Below are 21,365 nucleotides of genomic sequence, written 5' to 3'. Positions count from 1 at the left end.
AGAGGGACTCGGATGCAAGACTCCAGAGAGTTGGCAGCTTGATGATATCCATTCCCATCCCTGGCATGAGAACTACATGTAAGATTTACCAAAAGCATGTCTGCAATTAGGAACTACGTTCCAAAGCATGATGCAGTTCCAAATGCAATGGTGGAAATTTATATTTTGTTCAATTTTACTTTTGCTCTGCGTATTTCTAAGTATAACCAATGCTGCTCATATTTAGCAGAGCGATGCAACAGTCCAATGGTTAAAATACTTGCTACATGACCCTACATGATCAGTGATCTGTATCACAGGGCTGCCAAAGATTTCCCCAGCTTGTTCGCTACACAGCACTAAACAGATTTTCACCGGTTTATTTCTTGGTTAAACACAGATGGGGTGCCCCATGTGAATGGAGTTTGTGTTCCCAGGAGATAAAAATCTGACGCAGTCCACCTTGCCTCACAGTGTGGCCTGTGCCCTAACAGATTGCTGACAGTAGACAGGCTGACAGCAGTGGAGATGTTTGTGGAAAAATAAGGGAAAACATATGGGAAATGGTAGATGATAATAAATAGAGGGGACCAGTTGGAGTATGTTGTGGACCACCTGCGTCTAAAGCATTTAGCAGCGTTTGTATCTCGGAGCTGTTTGTCTTTCATGCTTGGGTACCCAAGCTAAATTTAGTCTTTTATTCATCGGGAGCGCTGTGAATTGATGGGAGGTAACTTAGGAGTTTTGGATCACCCAGCTTTGTATATATTCCCTCTGTTGGCAGGCACAGAGTGAAAGACTTAGAAGTTTGGCGCAGCGGTAGAGCTGCTGCATCACAGGCCAGAGACCCGGGTTCAATCCCGACTATGGGTGTTGTCTTTGCGGAGTTTGATGGAAGAAGTGTAATGACGCAAATGGTCGACCTCTGCTTCTGTCCCTTCAGCCAACAGGGTCTACTAGGGTATCGTGGAAGAGCAATATATCGCATACCCTGTACATATGCAGAAAAACCTGGAAAATGTTGGTGAATGCCCTACAGGTCTTGTGACATCTGGCAATAGAAAAATGGGATAGTGTTCCCATCCAACGAGAGGGAAGGGTTAGAGAAACCTGCCATGGTTGTAGAAAGGAGACTATTTCTGAAGCTGAGTCTGAGGGATTTGGCCTGGCAATTCTCATGCAGGAAGGCTACCATTGTAATCTGCCCACGACATTTAGGCAGAGGAAAGAGGAAGGATGAGGTATATCAAGTCAAGTGTTTTATGGCCATATGTCCCAAAACGGAACAATGAAATTCTTACTTGCAGTAGCACAACTGTACTCTGTAAAAAAAAACCATCAGAAACAACCACAACTAGACTGTAATAAGGAGTTTTGGATCATGGAATATAATAAACAAACAATAGGAGTGCAGTGGAAATTCACATCAGGGTAGGTTTTGTCAGAATATGAAGATTGAAGGTTGGGAGTAGGATACATCCTCAACCTCCACCCTATGTAATTGTAAAACATGACCAATTTTGGACAGTATGTCTAAGAATGCATGCTGGTCTTTCATCTAACTATTAACGGTGAAATCTACACTCCTGTTCACATCAACTGTATTTTAAGTGAAAGGTTAATTTACTCAAAGCCAATATTTCAGAAAACTCTATCTTCCCGACAATGGTGTTAATTGAGTGCAGCTATCCTGTTGGGTTTTGACACAGTGGAACAGGATCTTTCCACCTTTCCACTTGAGACACATCAAAGAGGTCAAATATCATCGGATAAACAATGAAATCTAATTTATTGTTATAAATGTCGTTGCTTCGCTTGGAAAACAACACACCATATTTGAATCAGGATGTGTTAAAATCCCTGCAGAATAAGAATTATAATGTTCTTTTCGCTGCTTGTGTCCTCCCAGTGAAGACAAAGCCTCACAGTAAATAAAATTGCAGGATGTTTGGGAAAACTGTTATCTAGAAAAGAAATAACAAACATTATTATTTAAAACCCATAAACATGCTTTTTGCATTTAATCAACTGAGAATATTATATAGTTTGTGAAGAAAAAAATATATATTTTCTTCATTGGAGTGTAATCAAACTTTAATAATCCGGCTCCATCAAGAGGTTGGTGGTGCTGGACTGACAGTTTTCAGTTCAGTTCAGTTTGGTATATTGTCACGTGTATCGAGGTGCAAAGAAAAGCTTTTGTTGCGTGCTAACCAGTCAGCGTAAAGAAAATATATGATTACAATTACAGTGTGTAGATACATGATAAGAGAATAACGTATAGTGCAAGGTAAAGCCAGTAAAGCCCGATCAAAGATAGTCCAAGGGTCACCAATGAGGTAGATAGTAGTTCAGCACTGTTCTCTAGTTGTGGTAGGTTGATTCAGTTGCCTGATAACGGCTGGGAAGAAACTGTCCCTGAATCTGGAGGTGTGCATTTTCATATTTCTATACCTTTTGTCCGATAGGAGAGGGGAGAAGGGGGAGTAGCCAGGGTGTGACTCTTCCTTGATTATGCTGCTGGCCTTGCTGAGGCCGCGTGAGGTAGAAATGGAGTCAAATGAAGGAAGGTTGGATTACGTGATGGTCTGGGCTGCATCTACAATTTGTTGCAATTTCTTGCGGCCTCGGAAGGAGCTGTTCCCAAACTAAGCTGTGATACATCCTGATAACATGCTTTCTATGGTGCATTTTTCAGACTATTGGACGTTACTCATAATTGTTATCACAACCCATTTTTAATTCACTTTCTATTTCGATGTTACACAATAGGAGAAGCAATTTTTGAATAAACAAGGTGAATTTTAAAAGGTGTGGAAGAAAATAAAACAGAGCATTTAAAGGGAGCATTGAAAACAGGGCCCAAGGAGTTTTAAGGAGTGTAGAATGGTGCACCCTGTGAGAGTGTAAGGAGTATGGGAATGGGACCCCATTGAGTTTAAAAGGAGCATCGGAACGGGGTTTTGGTGTCTTTCTAAGAAACATGGGAATTGGGCACTGTTGAATTTCTAAGGAGTGTGGAACGGGGCCCTTAAGGAATGGGAACAGGGTTTCAGTGATTTTATTAGGAGTGGGAGGACGGGGTCTCGCTGATTTTATAAGGAGTGTGGGAATGGGGTCCCAATAAGTTTCTAAGGAGCATGGGAACAGGACCCTGGTGAGTTTATATAGATCATGGGAAAGAGGGCCCAATGATCCAGGGTCCAAACCGCTGGGATGGTGCATTATAGGAGGCCAATTCTCTGGATGTTTTCAAGAGAGAGCTAGATAGAGCTCTTAAAGATAGCGGAGTCAGGCGGTATGGGGAGAAGGCAGGAACGGGGTACTGAATGTGAATGATCAGCCATGATCACATTGAATGGCAGTGCTGGCTCGAAGGGCCGAATGGCCTACTCCTACACCTATTGCCTATTGTCAACATAACTGGCCATTACTATGGGGAATATTTTATGTCCTTCAATACACAGATTTGGGAAAAATTGACCATAATATTGCACCACATTTGAATCGACTTGGTGATTTCTGACATTACTTTTTCAGAATCAAAATATACTTTGTTGCTTTTCCACACTTGCTTTTATGAGCGCATTCAAAGTAGGGGAATGTTATCAAGGGAACAGAGGGAATTTTCTCATACAAAAACTTACCTACTGAGTTATTTTGATTTACAAGCTTAGTTATAATGAGTGTCTCTGAGGAAAATCAAGAGAGTTGCAGGATTTGGAGTAACATCCATGGGACCAACCCAGATGTTACATCTGAAATTGAGCTAGTTTACACTCTAAAGTGGTGCTCAAAGCCCTAAATTTCCAAAACGTTAGTTGTTCATTTCCCTCCTCAGATGCTCCCTGACCTGCTGAGTTCCTCCAGAAATGTGTTTCTTTTCTCCCCTACTTTCAATGTACTCGTGAATGCAAGCATGGGGAAATTAAAACAAAAGTATATTTTGATATGAGTGGGGTCTTCTCATTCTTCTAATAAATCAAAACAAACCATTACAGGAATCAGCCTGTGCATTCCTTTTATTACATGTAATCCTTCAGTAAGTTGACCAGATGTATACACAATAACCCAGATGTAGATTCACCAGGGCCCTCTATAATTGGAGCAGTCAGTGTCTATTCTCTTACTCAAATTCTCTTTCAGTAAAGGCAAACATATCCTTCCTAATGACTCACTGTACCTACATGTCAACTTTCAGTGATTTATGTGCAATGACACCAAGATGCAAGTGAACTCCAACATCTCTCGCCATTTTGAAAATATGGTTGACAGTCTGTTTAATGTCAGCCCTAAAGTTTCAAATTAATCTAGTTAAAAGCTTATATTGAATGAAGTATTGTAAAATCACCAGAAAATTAAAATTATTCAGCTGTTAAATAATTAATAAAACATTGAAAGCACTTAAAATGATAGTAAACAGAAGTATTTTGCTTACTTAATGCAAATTACCTGAAACATGCATTTTCTTCAGAAAATAAATAAAAGTACATGCTGAAAATCTAAATTTAAAGCATGAGCATTAGTCTTAGACTCATAGAACTGTACAACATGGAACCAGGCTGTTAAGCCAAACTCATCCATGCCAACCAAGATATCCATTTAAGCTAGTCCAATTTGCCTGTATTTGATCCATATCCCTCAAAACATTTCCTATCCATGTACCTATCATGTAATGTCTTTTGAATGTTGTTGTAGTAGCTGTCACAACCACTTCCTCTGGCAGCTCATTCTAAATGCGTACCACCCTCTGTGTGAAAGGTTCCCCCTCAGGTTATTGTTATCTGTTGCAAATATACAATGGGTGAGGCACAATCTGCGTAGAGAGAAATAGACTATGTTTCAAATCAATAACCCTTCATTAGAACAGATCAGTTCCCATGAATGGTCAGCATCTTCAAACATTCACTCTGTTTCTCTCATCACAGATGTGGCCTGGCCAGCTGAGTATTGTCAGTATTCTGTATACATTTCAACTTCCTCAGAGATGGTCTGCTTTTGGAGTCAAGTTATTAGAGTGCAGCCAGAATGACTGAAGTAGGGGGGGGGCTTCAGGAAATTTGACATCTGTTCAGCTAAGAGGATCTCAGGCCCAAGTTATGTTGTTAAACTGTCCAAAAGATTGCTCCAGGAGAGAGCAATAAGGAGAACACTGGAGAAACCCTCAGTGAACAGGGTTCAATCCTGACCTCAGGTGTGAAATGTGTGGAGTTTGCTTGTTCTCCCTGTGGCATTACAGGTGTCGAGGATGGTGATGAAGCCTTTTGGCATTCTAGTCTTCATCAGTTAGGGAATTGAGTATAGAAGTTGTACAAGACGTTGATGAGATCACACTTGGAGTATTGTGCCCTGATTTGGTCACCCAGCTATAGGAAAGATGTCATGAAGATGGAACTAGTACAGAAGAAATTTGCAAGTGTTGTCAGGACTCGAGGGACTGAATTATAGGGAGAGGTTTGCTCAAGTTGGGACTTTAATCCTTGGTGCATAGGAGACTAAGGGGTGATCTTACCGAGGTGTATAAAATAACAAAGGGATTAGGTAGGGTGAATTTATACATTCTTTTCACCAGATTGGAGAACTGAAAATTAGATGACATAGGTTTAATGTGAGAGAGGAAAGGTTTAATGTGAACCTTAGGGGGATTTATATATAGTATAATATATACGTAGACAGGTAGGTGTATGGAACACACTGTCAGAGGAAGTAGTTGAGGCAGGTATTATAACAGCATTTAAAAGATATTTGGACAGATACATGGATAGGAATGGCTCAGAGGAATATGGGTTAAACATGGACTAATAGATAGTCATTTTTGGTTGGCATGAACGAGTTGGGCCGAATGGCCTTTCTCTGTGCTGTGTGACTCTATGACTCGATGATTGCATGGGTTTCCTCGGGCTTTGAGACTTTCCTCCACATCCCCGAGACTTGCGGTTTGGCAGGTACATTGGTCACTCTAAATTGCCCCCAGTTGTACCACTTCGACCAGATTGGGAGAATCTGAGGGGAATTGGGGAGAATAAAATGTGATTAAAGTTGCAATAGTGTAAACAGATGGTTAATGTGAGCTGAAGGGCCTGTTCCATGCCATGTGACTCAATGCCCATCCTCTCAAAAACGTGTGGCCCTTTGCACCTACGGATTTTCTCACTGGCATTCATACAATAAAAATGGACATAATTCATAGAAAGTAAGAGGAAAGCTACAAACAAACAAACCAGTATATCCACTGTAAATATAATATAAATGCTAATAAATCCAAGAAATCCGGGAGAACTCAGCAGGTTGGGCAGCATCTCTGGGGAAAATGGATTGGTGACATTTCGGGTCAGGATCCCTTTTCAGTCTGATTGTGGTGGGGGGGTGGGGGTGGGGAAGCGGGAGAGCACATTGGAAGCACGAAGGGGCTGGACAAATCACGGCTGACAACAGATTACCTCAAGTGAGCGAGTACCCTGACAGGCAGATCGGTGGACAAAGATTAGATATAGAAGCAGGTGTGGGCCAAACAGGACACATAGTTGTGAACAGTGAAGCCTGACCCGCTGAGTTACTCCAGCATTTTGCATCCATCTTTGGTATAAACTAACATCTGCAGTTCCTTGTTATGGCATACTGATGGGATTTGATTGATTCGTGGCCCATTTGTTGCATGTGCATGAACAGTCCTAAACCTGGAGGGTTCAACCTGTTGGCATTGTCCATATGTGGAGAATGGAGCATGTTTAGGATGTTCATCTGAAAATAATGCAGAGGAGATTCACCAGGAGGTTGCCAGGTCTATAGTTCTGGGGAGAGACTCGAAGGAAAGGGTTAGTTTGCCTTGGAGCAGAAAAGACTGAGGGGCAACTGAGGATTATGAGAGGCATTGAAGGGGTAGATGGGTCAGAATCTTTTCCCCTTGATGCCTACACTCTACATCTACACTCATTCCACATGCCTGCACTTGGCCCACATCCCTCTAAAACTTTCCTAATCATGTACCTGTCCGAATGCCATTTAAATATATTGTTGGGCCTTGGAGGGCATCTACAATACACGATGCCTCAGGAAAGCCACCAGCATTCACAAAGACTCCACACACTCTTGCACACTCACACACACACTGTTCGAACTTCTACCATCCGGCAGACGTTACAAGGCCTTCTACGCCCGCTCCTCCAGACTTAGGAACAGCTTCATCCCCAGAGCCATAGCTGCTCTGAACCGGTCCTGCTGAGTGATCCCCCATGAACTGTCTCCTTCGGATGGTCACGTCGCACATCGGCCCGGCACAGACTTATTTGCACTTTATAATGTTTTAACTGTTTCTAATTTTGTTTCTCTGGGTTGTCTAAATTTCTGTTGATTAGCTAATTAATTTATTGCATCGAATGGAAGTCACATTCCCAATCTCGTTGTACCCCTGTACAATGACAATAAAGATATATTGTATTGTATTGTATTATATTGTTATAATAATAACATTGAAAAGAAAACTTTAAACATTTATAGACAATAGACAATTCGGCCCTTTGAGCCAGCACCACCATTCAATGTGATCATGGCTGATCATTCTCAATCAGTACCCCGTTCTTGCCTTCTCCCCATACTCCCTGACTCCGCTATCCTTAAGAGCTCTATTTAGCTCTCTCTTGAAAGCATTCAGAGAATTGGCCTCCACTGCCTTCTGAGGCAGAGAATTCCACAGATTTACAACTCTTTGATTGAAAAAGTTTTTCCTCATCTCCGTTCTAAATGGCCTACCCCTTAATCTTAAACTGCGGCCCCTGGTTCTGGAATCCCCCAACATTGGGAACATGTTTCCTGCCTCTAACGTGTCCAACCCCTTAATAATCATATATGTTTCAATAAGATCCTCTCTCATCTTTCTAAATTCCAGTGTATACAAGCCTGGTCACTCCAGTCTTTCAACATACGACAGCCCCACCATTCCGGGAATTAACCTAGTGAACCTACGCTGCACTCCTTCAATAATAAGAATAACCTTCCTCAAATTTAAATAGAAGAAACAGAAAAATGTTTCCTGGAGTGGCAGATTGAGATATCTTTGGATGGGGGGGGGGGGGGGTCATTAAAGTTGAAGATTGTTATATGTATTAAAAGCCACAGGTTCAACGTGAGAGAGGAAAAGTTTAATGACAACCTGAGGGGATTTTTACAAGCTGATCCTCCATATCTGATTTCTCCTACAAAGTGGTCTTGACCTCAGGTGGTAGATCCTAAAGTACCACCTCCAGAACACCTTGATGACCATTTGACAACACACTACTGTCATAGTTTTAACGACTCCTGAATTTCTGTAATAATCAGGTGTGTTTAGAAACATTGCAAGTAAACTTTAAAAAGCTAAAAGTGAAGTTATTAAAATTCATTAAAATATTATGGCTAAAGTAAAATAAGTGAAAAAACTTCCTCACACCATTTTGCTCAAGCTGAATGCAGAGAATGGAGGGAAAGAGATCATGTGTAGGCAGATGAGATTAGTTGATCTTGACTTTGTGTTTGGTACAGACATTGTGGGTCGAAGGGTATGATCGTGCTCTATGTGTCCATATTCTAAGTTCGGAGTGGAGAATAGATCACACTGAATGGTTCTCTTTGAGGGTAGGAAGTACAATACAGCCCTTTATTTCTTAAACTTACCTTCTTTACACACATACCTTGTGTTAAATTCATGTGGCTTTTATTGTTGAAGGAGCTTAACCCCAATTCTATCCACTATCACTGTTACAGGCATTTTACAACACATGGATATGTCAAGGTGAACAAGACTGATTGATTTTGAGTTTTCTCTTTCACATTTACATTATGCCCGCCAAGGCCAGTGAGATTGGATGTATCAGTCTGGCCTCTTATGCGGGACTTTCTGTGGGTTTTCTCCCAAGAGCGGAAACTTCAGAGAGAAATTGTCACAAGGAACTGTAGCTGTGTGTGCGCTCTTCTTAATTAAAATCCAATTACACCAAAAATTTGCAGAGCGGGGTAATGCGCACATACACCTACCGGGGAGGAGGTGGCTGATCTGGCACTCTGGTGTCAGGACAATAGCCTCCTCTTGAATGTCAAAAAAGCTAAGGAGCTGATTGTGGACTTTAGAAGGGCTCAACATCCAAGGACGTACATGCCACTGGAAATAAATGGGTCTACTGTGGATAGGGTGACCAGTTTTAAATACCTGGGAGTCCACATCAAAGAGGATCTGACATGGACAACACACATTGCCGCACTGGTGGGTAAGGCAAAGCAGCGCCTGTACCATCTTAGACAGCTGAGGAAATTCAGAGTGTCTCTGAGGATCCTTCAATGCTTCTACTCTTGGGCTGTAGAGAGCATCCTGTCCGGCAACATCACAGTCTGGTTTGGGAACAGCTCTGCCCAGGACAGGAAGGCCCTGCAGAGAGTAGTGCGTTCGGCAGAACGCACCATGGGAACTACACTCGTCTCCCTGCAGGACCTATACATCAGGAGGTGTAGATCGAGAGCAACCAAGATTATGAGGGACCCCTGCCACCCCAGTAACAGACTGTTCCAGCTGCTACGGTCAGGCAAGCACCTCCGCTGCCATGCTGTGAAAACGGAGAGGATGAGACGGAGTTTCTTCCCACAGGCCATCAGGACTGTTAACTTTTATAACTCCAGGGACTGACTAAATTTTGTCTTTTCTGTATTAACTTTAATTTATCTGCTGTAACTGTAATTCTTTTTTTGCACAATCTGCAGGCATTGCCACTTTCATTTCACTGCACATCATGTATGTGTATGTGACAAATAAACTTGACTTGACTTGCTGAATTTGCAAGCCGATTATATAAAGTGAAACAAATAAAGGACAACTTGCTAATTGTATGGACATTTTTGCATTGCAGAAGAATTCTGAGACATAGCAATTTTCCTCTGTGAAGTAACAAACTGTCTATCATTTATGTTAGCTTCTTGCTTGTACAATTTTGGAATTTCTTTCCTGCTTTTCTCAGACAGTCACAGCAGGTAATGTGGTTTGATTCAAAGATATTACAGTATTTTATTTTTCCCACAAGAGAAAGGCATAATTTTTTTTAATAAGTTATAAATTGCACACAGCTCTTTATGTTGCCATTCCCCCTCCATCCCCCATCCCCGCCCAACACCACCACAACTGTTTTAGCCAACATTTCAACAAAAGATTCCTATATTCTCTCTGGGTTTAGGAGCTTGTGATCTCAATAAAGATTAGTGGGTAGAGATTCATCCCTGGTCACTTGAGCCAAGCAAGCGACATGGTAATAATTGGCTCAGTGGAGCAGTTGGAGAGTTGCTGTCTTACAGCGCCAGAGGCCCGGGTTCAATCCTGACTATGGGTGTTCCTCTGTATAATAATAATAATAATGCATTTTATTTATATAGCGCTTTTCATATACTCAAAGACGCTTTACAGAGATTTTGAGAACATAGGGAAATGAATAAATAGATAAATAAGTAAATAAATAATTGAACAGAGAAAGGAGACAGAAGGTGAGGTGACCTTCAGTGGTTGAAGGCAGTACTGAACAGGTGAGACTTCAGCGATGTTTTGAATGTGGTGAGTGTGGAGGAGTCTCTAAAGGTTTGGGGTAGTGATTTCCATAGGGTGGGAGCAGCGATGGAGAAAGCCCTGTCCCCCCAGGATCTGAGTTTGGTCCGGATGTGGGGGGATAGGAGATTGGCAGCGGCAGAGCGGAGGGTGCAGGTGGGTGTGTGCCTGTGGAGGAGGTCGGTCAGGTAGGATGGGGCCAGGTTATGGAGGGCTTTGTAGGTTATGAGGAGGATTTTGTACTGGATTCTCTGGGGGATGGGGAGCCAGTGGAGTTTATAAAGGACGGGGGTGATATGGTCACGGATTGAGGTGTGTGTGAGTAGACGGGCAGCGGAGTTTTGAATGTATTGAAGTTTATTGATGATTTTTGAGGGTGCGCCATAGAGGAGGCTGTTGCAGTAGTCCAGACGGGAGGTGATGAAGGCGTGGATGAGGGTTTCTGCAGCTGTGGAGGAGAGGCATGGACGGAGACGGGCCAAGGACTGAGCCTTGGGGGACACCTTGGGGGAGGGGAGCGGTGGGGGATTTACAGTTGTTAATGGAGATGAACTGGTGTCTGTCAGAGAGGTAAGATTTGAACCAGGATAGGGCTGTGCCGGTGATGTTAAGGGAGGTTTCAAGTCGGGTGAGGAGAATGGAGTGATTTATGGTGTCAAAGGCGGCGCTGAGGTCAAGTAGGATGAGGATGTTGAGGTTGCCAGCGTCGGAGGAGAGGAGAATGTCATTTGTGATTTTGAGGAGCGCAGTTTCAGTACAGTGGTTTGAGCGGAATCCGGATTGGAAAGTTTCATACAGGTTATTGGTAGAGAGGTGGTATTTGAGTTGGGAAGCTACAGCACGTTCCAAAACTTTGGACAGAAAGGGCAGGTTGGAGATTGGTCTGAAGTTGTTTGGGGTGTCAGGGTTTAGACCAGGTTTTTTCAGAATGGGGGTGACAGCAGCGATTTTGAGGGATGGCGGGACGATGCCAGTGGACAGGGAGGAGTTTATTGTTGCAGTGATAAGTGGAGAGAGAGCAGGAAGGCAGGCCTTGACAAAGCTGGAGGGGATGGGGTCCAGAGAGCAGGTGGCAGTTTTTATTCCTGTGAAGAGGTCAGAGAGGTCGGTGGTGGAGATTGGGGAGAACTGAGGCAGGGGCTGACAGGATAAGGGGGGCAGGTGGTTTGAGGGGGACCAGGTGTGTTGGTGGTTAAGGTGCTGTAGATGTTGTCTATTTTGCTTTGGAAGAATGAAAGGAAAGTGGTGCATTTGTCAACTGTGAATGATTGGGAGATGGTGTCCAGGGGGCTGAGGAGTTTGTTTATTGTTGAGAAGAGTGTTTTTGGGTTTCCGGAGCCAGAGTGAATTATTTGAGAGTAGTAGGTGGAGTGGGCGCGGGAGAGGGCATCTTTATAGTGCTGTATGTGGTCTTTGTAGGCTTGGGAGTGAATTGTGAGACCTGTTTTGTTGCGGAGTCTTTCAAGTTGGCGGGCATGAGTTTTCATCACGCGGAGTTCAGGGGTAAACCAGGCAGCAGAGTGGGTGAAGGAAACTGTTTTGGTTTTTATAGTTGCAAGCTGGTCGAGGCAGGAGGAGAGAGTGCGGTTGTAGTAGTCAGTGAGGTCAGAGGGGCTGTGGAGGTCAACGAAGGGAGAGGCGGACATTATTTCAGAGAGGGAGGATGAGAGCGAGGTAGGTGAAACAGAGTTCAGCTTGCGGAAGTTGATTTTGCGTTTTTGCTTTGGAGCTGGGGTGGGAATGTTGACAGACATGGTGATGGCTAAGTGATCAGAGAGGGTGGGGTCGGAGCCAGAGAGGTGATGTAGATTTAGTCCAGTGGAGCAGACAAGGTCCAGAATGTGCCCATGGTTATGGGTGGGAAAATTGACGTGTTGAGTGAGGTTAAAGCAGTTTAACCTCACTCAGCTTGTGCGTTCTCCATGTGACCTGCGTGGGTTTTCTCCGGGATTTTTGGTTTCCTCCCACTCGCCAAAGGCGTACAGATTGTAGGTTAAATGTTTTGGTATAAATGTAAATTGTCCCTAGTGTGCGTTGGATAGTGTTAATGCTCAGCGTAGAATGAGGGGGGACCTCATTGAAATGTACAGAATAGTTAAAGGTTTGGATAGTGGACGTGGAGAGGATATTTCCATTAGTGGGAGATTCCAGAATTAGAGGTCATAGCCTCAAAATTAAAGGACGTTCTTTTAAGGAGATGAACAGAAATGTATTTAGTCAGAGGGTGGCGAATCTGTGGAATTCTTTGCCACAGAAATCTGTAGAGGCCAAGTCAGTGGATATTTTTAAGGCAGAGATAGATAGATTCTTGATTAGTACAGATGTTGGAGGTTATGGTGAGAAGGCAGGAGAATCTGTTTAGGAGGGAGAGATAGATCAGCCATTATTGAATGGCGGAGTAGACTTGATGGGCCAAATGGCTGATTTCTTCTCCTATTCCTTATGACAACGCATGGGGATCACTGGTCGGTGCGGACTTGGTGGGCCGAAGGGCCTGTTTTTGCGCTGTATTTCTAAACTAATTTAAACTAAACCAAACTAAGCTTAAGCTTCTGTAATCAATCCACTAAAGTCAATTAAAGCGATTTTCAAAAGCAGAGAGCAAAATAGAGCCTGCTACAAAATTGCACATATCATATATGTGTGTCCAAGAACAAATTTTTAGTCTCTAGTTTTCGAAGCTTCTTTCTAACAACCTCTGCAGTCAGTGGAAAATTGCACATTTGCAGGGACTGAAGATAAAAGTCTGATACTCAGCCGTGGCAATGTTTACCCATTCAAGACTAAAACAGCACCTAAATATTTGAACAAGGGAACAATTCTCCATATGCCGCATATCAAAACATGCTGCAAAGATTCAGTTGGTTAACCAGCATCTGCAGAGAGATTTTTTCATCTTCAATCTTGTGTCATAGAGAAGGGTGATCACTCTCTTCTTGGATCCTACCAAGCTTGTTTTCCATTTTTAAATTTGCCAGATATTTGTGTTCTGCTGAACAATGAGTTTATCACAAAAAGTACAAAATGCTGGAAACACCTAGCTGTCATGACAGCTTGTCTGGAAAGAGACATAGAGTTTAATGTTTCAGATCCGAGACCTTTTTATGCCAATCTTGAAGAAGTCATCCTCTGCTTGAAGCCATTTTACCCAAAACGTTAACTCTGTTTATCTTTCCCACTGAAGCTGCTTGACTTGCTAAGAGTTTCCTACATTTTCTGATTTATTTCAGATTTTCAGCATCTGCAGCTTTCTTGTTTTTCAAAAAATTAGGGATGTTTTGACTACAGTTTACTTCAATGCCACTCAATCCCAGGTGTCTCCTTCATCATTCTAAAATGTCCCTGGGATGGCAGGACTTTCATATGAAGAAAGACTGGATTGACTCGGCTTGTACTCGCTGGAATTTAGAAGACTGAGGGCGATCTTATAGAAACATATAAAATTCTTAAGGGGTTGGAGAGGCTAGATGCGGGAAGATTGTTCCCGACGTTGGGGAAGTCCAGAACTAGGGGTCACAGCTTAAGGATAAGGGGGAAGTCTTTTAGGACCGAGATGAGAAAACATTTCTTCACACAGAGAGTGGTGAGTCTGTGGAATTCTCTGCCACAGAAGGTAGTTGAGGCCAGTTCATTGGCTATATTTAAGAGGGAGTTAGATGTGGCCCTTGTGGCTAAAGGGATCAGGGGGTATGGAGAGAAGGCAGGTACATGTTACTGAGCTGGATGATCAGCCATGATCATATTGAATGGCGGTGCAGGCTCGAAGGGCCGAATGGTCTACTCCTGCACCTATTTTCTATGTTTCTATGTTTCTATGAATGTGAGCGCAATGCTCAATATATTGGACTCTTTTTTTTAAACCCTTTGGAATTGAAATTGACTTATATCCATTTTCTCAGAACAAATCTTTGAAACCTTTGACGTTTCCCGCCTGAAAAGGGGGAAAGCACGAGAATGGAATACAATGATAGCATAAAGAAGTGTACAAACGTGCTTCTCTGGAGATGGGTGGCTAATTTGAGTAAACATTTCAAAGAATTTTCATGATCCTGACTTCATAAACATTTCTTCACACAGAGAGTGGTGAGTCTGTGGAATTCTCTGCCACAGAAGGTAGTTGAGGCCAGTTCATTGGCTATATTTAAGAGGGAGTTAGATGTGGCCCTTGTGGCTAAAGGGATCAGGGGGTATGGAGAGAAGGCAGGTACAGGTTACTGAGCTGGATGATCAGCCATGATCATATTGAATGGCGGTGCAGGCTCGCAGGGCCGAATGGCCTACTCCTGCACCTATTTTCCATGTTTCTATGTTTCTATAACTAGAGGCATAAGATACAAAAGTGAGGAAGTTGTAACAAATTTACAGATCATTGGTTTAGCCACACTTTGAGTATTGTGTCCAATTTGGATCACTGCCCGGGAGGAAGAATGTGCATAAGTGGCAACAAGTGGAAAAAATTATCTGCTGGAGTGATTACAAGGGACTTCAAGCGTTAAGAGTGCTTAATTGTCAAGTTTATCATAAAAAAACGGAACAATTAAATTCTTACTAGCAGCAGCATAACAGGTCTATGGATAACATAATAAAGGAAAAAAGCTTCAATAAATTAAAAAAAATGAAGACATAGTCATACAGTGTGGAAACAGGTCTTTCGACCCAACTTACCCACACTGGCCAACATGTCCCAGCTGCATTAATGCCACCTGTCTGTGTTTGGCCCATATCCCTCCAAATCTGTTCTATCCATGTACCTGTCTAACTGTTTCTTAAAGGTTAAGATAGTCCATATCTCAACTACCTCCTCTAGCAGCTCGTTCCATATTAGTGCAAAAAATGCCCAAAATCCTTAGTGCAACCAAGTGTTTTAGTGTTCTCTGGTTTGTTTTATGTGGGGGGTGGGAGGGATGGGGTCGGTGGAAGAGTTTTTCAATCTCTTACCTTACTGGAGATGTGATTTTTTTCTGGATCAAAGTCAAAGTCAAAGTCAAATTTATTTGTCACATACACATACACGATGTGCAGTGAAATGAAAGTGGCAATGCCTGCGGGTTGTGCACAAAAAGAATTATAGTTACAGCAGAAAAATAAAGTTAATAAGTTACTATTAGTGTCGACAAAAATTTAGTCTCTGGGGTTATAAAAGTTGACAGTCCTGATGGCCTGTGGGAAGAAGCTCCGTCTCATCCTCTCCGTTTTCACAGCGTGACAGTGGAGGCGTTTGCCTGATCGTAGCATCTGGAACAGTCCGTTACTGGGGTGGCAGGGGTCCCTCATGATCTTGCTTGCTCTGGATCTGCACCTCCTGATGTATAGGTCCTGCAGGGGGACGAGTGTAGTTCCCATGGTGCGTTCTGCCGAATCATATCTCCGGTCGCTCTGCAGTCTAACATCATGGAGCTGGCTGCCTTGCTCGAGACTGACTTTGAGCCCCGCCGTGGGGCCATGGACTTACCATCGGAGCCAGCGATTCCTTGCCTGGGATCGACGCCTCAACCGCGGCCTGCGGATTTCAACATCGAGGAGCTCGCAGTCTCGGGAAGAGACTGATGTCGGGAAGTTCCAAGCCGCAGGAGGTTCAACCAGCACCGACTCGGGAGTCCAATCGCCCAGCGCAGGGAGCTGACATCCCCCCCCCCCGATGCGGGAGCTTGATCACCCCGATGCAGAGGGCCGGACTACCAGTTGCGGAAGCCAAGATCGCCTCGACAACGGAAGGTTCCCGACCCGAGGAGAACAAAGAAGGGAAGAAGTTAGAACTTTTTTGCCTTCCATCACAGTGAGGAATGTGGGAGTCGCTGTGGTGAATGTTAAAAAAATTATTTGGGTGTCTTGTTGCTCTTTATTGGTATGATTGTATGGCTATCTGAATTTCACTGTACCTTAATTGGCACATGTGACAATAAACAAATCTTGAACCTTGATTGTTCGTGGTTTATAATTTATTTAGTGTTTGTAATGGTTGTTGGGAAGAAGCAGAGAAGGGCTTGGACATGTAGAGTCCAAGAGAGAAGTATGCATGGAACAAGCCTTTAGGCCACTGAGTCCTTGCTGAGAATCAAGCACCATTTTACACTAATCCTATTTTATTCTCCCCAGATCCCAATTGACTTCCCCCAAATCTCACCACTCAGCTAAACACTCCAGGTAATTTGCAGAAGCCAATTAACCTACCAACCCTCATATCTTTGGAATGTGCGAGAAAATTGGAGAACCCAGAGGAAACCAACAGGTAGAACATGCAAACTCCACACAGATGGCATCAGAGGTCAAGATTTAGGGATCTACTCTACAAGCTGAGCCACAATGTTGCCTTGATTGTTTTTTTTAGCAAGTTTGAGAAGAGTAGTGATGTCAGTATTCAAAAGTTTTTTTAGTTTAGTTTTTTAGTTTTAGAGATACAGTGCGGAAGAAGGCCATTCGGCCAACCAAGTCCGCGCCGACCAATGATCCCCATACACTAGCACTGTCTTACGCACACTAGGGTCAATTTATATTGATACAAAGCCAATTAACCTACAAACCTGTACGACTTTGCAGTGTGGGAGGAAAATAGGTGCATGAGTAGGCCATTCGGCCCTTCGAGCCAGCACCGCCATTCAATGTAATCATGGCTGATCACATTGAAGAGGGTAGACAAATGAGAATGTCTGCAATGCTCTTGCAGAAACCCAACAGAGGTTTGAAGGGCCAAAATGCCACTTTCTGCCCCTCCGCCTTCTGGAAAAAGAGGTTGGCCATTCAGCTTCCTGTATCTGTGAGGTGTGGCGTAAACATTTTTAAGACCATTTGGGCTGAAAGACCCGTCCCTCAAGAACATCTCCAGAAGATACATTGATTCCTGCTCGTCTTACAGAACATCAATGTGAAATTATTTTGCACAGTATGACTCTTTCATGAGTGCATTTTATCTGATGCCACTTTTTCTGGAGGTTGAGCCCAGATCTTTATGCGTAATATGCATAGGCAGGGGACTATATAAGAATATATGCAACACACATTTGACATCAAGTATGAAAATGAGTAATGTTGAATAGTGTCGATCACTTTGAAGTCTTAAGGGTGACTGGCGTCTTGTGGCTCTTTTGATTATTAGCCAGTGGTAACTTTGAATTTACAACTTCAATCTGAATGTTAAATATTTATGGAAAATGCTTCATTGGAACAGAATATGATTAGTTGTGAGATATCTTTGCTCTATTGATATTTAGTTTGGAATTATCTATTATCCAGCTCTGTCATCTTACTCTGTCTCAGATCTTCGTAGGTTAAGCTCCAGATACATTTAGATTCTATCAAATAATGTTCCATTCTAACACTGAGAGTGGAATAGATTGTGGAAAGTAATAGGTCTGAATGAAGGAGATTTGTGATTGAATCGACATGCATTTAGAAAATTGACGAATTAAACTTTTGATTTGATATAGATATCTGCTCCATTCCAAGAATCGGGTAAAAAATTGCCATGTCTTTTCTGTAGTAAACATTTGTTTTTTGAAATAAGAACTGAAAACATTGAAAAACTCAGCAGGTCTGACAGCCTCTAAGTTATAAAGAGATACAGCACAGAAAAAGATCCATTTCCTCTAATCGTACTTACATCCTATTTTTTAATTTCCCCACATTTTCATCAATTTCTCTCAGATTCTACCACTGACCTGGGCACGAGGGTAAACCTGCAGAGACTGGTTAAACTTTCAATCTCCACATCTTTGGCATGTGGGAGAAATGCAGAGCACCCAGATGAAACCCACATATTCATTGGGGTGAGCATGCAAACTCCACAAAGACAGCATCTGAGGTCATTTCCATCTGTGGAAAGAGAAACAGAATTACTGTTTCAGATCAAAGAACCTGCATCAAAACTGCAAATGTGAAAAAACCCCAAGTTGTTTTAAGCTGTGGAGAGGGTGTTGAGAAGGGAGGAATAAATTGGAGCACCCAGGCGCTTACATGGAGAACATGTAGACTCCACACTGTCAGCACCAGAGGTTGGGATTAAACCCAGGTCACTGGAGCTGTGAGGCAGCCTCTCCTCAACTGTGACACAGCTGCTCTTCTCACTGTGCCAGCCATAGGAGCTTAAAAATTGGAAGAGAAAAATAATCATATTTTTAAATGCAGACAGTTCACTCGAGTTTATGGAACATTATAAGAGGCCAAGATTTCATGATAAGAATTGACTATTTTTCTTAGTAACACCAAGCAATACGAGAGGGATAGACTTAATGTAGAAAGTCAAAGACCAGGAGATGGGGTTTTGTGGGGGAAAATCTATCCAAATAAATGTTTCCCTTTCACAAACCGAATAAAAATAACAGTGATGCCATGAGAGATCTTGTTTAAATGTGAAATGCTTAATTAAGTGCAATGTCTATTTATATAGGTGAAACAGAGTGTCAAAAATCAATGGAGCTACAAAATATCCCTTGCATTATTTCGTGTAACAAATAAGTAATTTTAATGGTTCAGTTGTTATTGGTGAACAATCAGTACAAGCATAATTCTAACGGCACAGGAGAAACGTCAAATAGCAATAGCTAGTCTGGCCTTTGTTAAATGACAGCTAGTAACCTCTAAGAAGGGAATTTACAGTGGAAGATAAAAATTGATGATTTTTAAATTTAAATAAACGGGGAAGGTACAAAAGCTCATTAAATACAGAATTGTCACCTGCATTGTTCACCAGGCGACTCACAGTAAAAAGAGCAATTACAATGGACTGGAGCAGTTTGGAATGGTATTTCCAATAATGAATTTAAGATTTCAAACACAATAAATATTTAAAAAATGTTGTCGACTGAACCATAATTGGAAACGTGGAAGATTTCAATGTTTGTCCTTTACAACAAATAAGCTCCAGGAGAAACTAAACTAAAATGTCACTTCTAAAAATGAGTTATTTGAGAGCAACCTATTGTTCAATAGATGATTGTTGATGGGAAAATCGTTGTCTTTGTTCCAACATTATAGTGGTGCTCTCGACTACTGTACCTGGTTTGTCAAAAACTGCCATTATTGCAAGCAGGAAAGTACTTTGTCCAATCTGAACCAATCGCTTGCCAGTGTGATATAAAACTGACACTTCCTTTTGACATGCAATCTATTCGCATTGAGTTGTAACAACTTAGTATGTGATTTATGAAGATGCGGGAGGATGCAATTTATATCCTGCCCTGGCAATGATTATAGGTTCTCTACCATGTGCAAATAATCATGGGCCATTCTCTTGTATTAATAGCATCCTCCCAAGTGTTTCACTTCAGACTGAGTGCATGAATTGCTAACCAGAAGTTAAATGAGGTCTGATTTAAATGTCCAGAAGAAAAGCATTTTGTTTCAAGGGAGTTTTATTAGTACTGTTGTCCTCAGCAGTTTCAGTTTAATCTTTTGTATTTCTCAAGTGATCACGTGGCATGTTTAGGAACATCGGAACTTTATGAAAAGCTGGCTCCATAATTCAATTAGGCTGCCACTGATCCATAACCGATCTCCTTGTTAGGCGTTAGCTAAAGCCCTGGTAATGTGCAGGAAGGAACTGCAGATGCTGGATTGAACCGAAGATAGACACAAAAAGTTGGAGTAACTCAGTGGGACAGGCAGCATCTCTGGAGAGAAGAAATGGGTGACGTTTCGGGTCGAGACCCTTCTTCAGACTGGTTAGGGATAAGGGAAATGAGAGATATAGACGATGATGTGGAGAGATAAAGAACAATGAATAAAAGATATGCAAAAAAAGTAACAATGATAAATGAAACAGGCCATTGTTAGCTATTTGTAGAGTTAAAACGAGAAGATAGTTTGACTTGGATGGGGGAGAGATAGAGAGAGAGGGAATGCCGAGGCTACCAGAAGTGAGCAAAATCAATATTCATACCACTGGGCTGCCCAAGCAAAATATGAGATGCTGTTCCTCCAATTTGTGTTTTGCCTCACTCTGGCAATGGAAGAGTCTTTGGACAGAAAGGTCTGTGTGGGAATGGGAAAGAAAATTAAAGTGTCCGGCAACAGGGAGATCGGGTAGGTTCAGGCAGGCTGAACGAAGGTGTTCCGTGTAACGAACAGGGACTCTTATACATTGCCAATGTATAAGAGTCGATTAGACCAAATGTAGACTCTTATACATCGGCGTCTCAACCCGAAATAGCACCCAAAACTCAAGTAATGCTCACTGAACGAAACACCATCAACTATGTTTTCAGAGTTTTCAATTGAGCCTTATTGCACTAAACGCCTAATTTTCTGAAGAAAAGCAGATGGATTTCCTCAACACTTTTTCACATGAAAAAATGATTTTCATTGTACCTTTACCTGATCTTACTAATGCATATGGTAATAAACTCAATTTGGCTTCCTGAACATCACCTCTACACAACCCAGTTCTCATTTTAAAAGTAGGGTCCTTTATTTTCCTCTACCTCACCAGGTAGATTTTTTTTCCCTCCTCCCCCCCCTCCCCCCCTCCCCTCCTCCCCCCCCTCCCCCCCTCCCCCCTCCCCCTCCCCCTCCCTCTCCCTCCTCCCCCTCACTCTCTCTCTCTCTCTCTCTCTCCCTATCTCTCTCTCCCCCTCTCTCTCTCTCTGAAATCCTCTAATCAATTTCAACACTTCAAATGGAACTTTAAAAAGTGTTGCTCTATCACTTACACACTCACTGGATGCAGCCGGGAAGAGACATTGATCTTTGATCGATAGTACAGATTGAACAATAAGCTGCTTTTGATGTTTTGATTTTCTCATGTAATTCATAAAAAATGGAGAGCTCAGTGACAGATCTGTCCATCCACCCTGCTTTCAGTTATTGGTCACGATCATAGGTTCATACAAACAAGACA

At 42.4% G+C, this 21,365-nt stretch overlaps 1 protein-coding gene across 7 annotated transcripts in view; it reads left to right on the top strand.

Moving 5' to 3' along the window:
- The window catches only part of pcdh9 (protocadherin 9), a 697,317-nt gene that overhangs the window by 147,018 nt on the left and 528,934 nt on the right, over positions 1-21,365 (top strand). Inside the window, exon 2 of one of the 7 annotated variants that reach the window (XM_078402261.1) lies at positions 16,631-16,678. The exons of the other annotated variants lie outside the window; for them this stretch is intronic. Coding sequence (XP_078258387.1) covers positions 16,631-16,669 — 39 coding nt within the window. The 3' untranslated portion in view covers positions 16,670-16,678. Of the gene's footprint in view, positions 1-16,630; positions 16,679-21,365 lie in introns of those variants that run through there. 7 annotated transcript variants of the gene reach the window in all.

The sequence above is a fragment of the Rhinoraja longicauda genome, chromosome 7, assembly GCF_053455715.1.
Source record: "Rhinoraja longicauda isolate Sanriku21f chromosome 7, sRhiLon1.1, whole genome shotgun sequence".
NCBI classification, from domain to species: Eukaryota; Metazoa; Chordata; class Chondrichthyes; order Rajiformes; family Arhynchobatidae; genus Rhinoraja; species Rhinoraja longicauda.
Note: the sequence above shows the minus strand (reverse complement) of the source record. Positions and strands in the feature narration are given on the sequence as shown.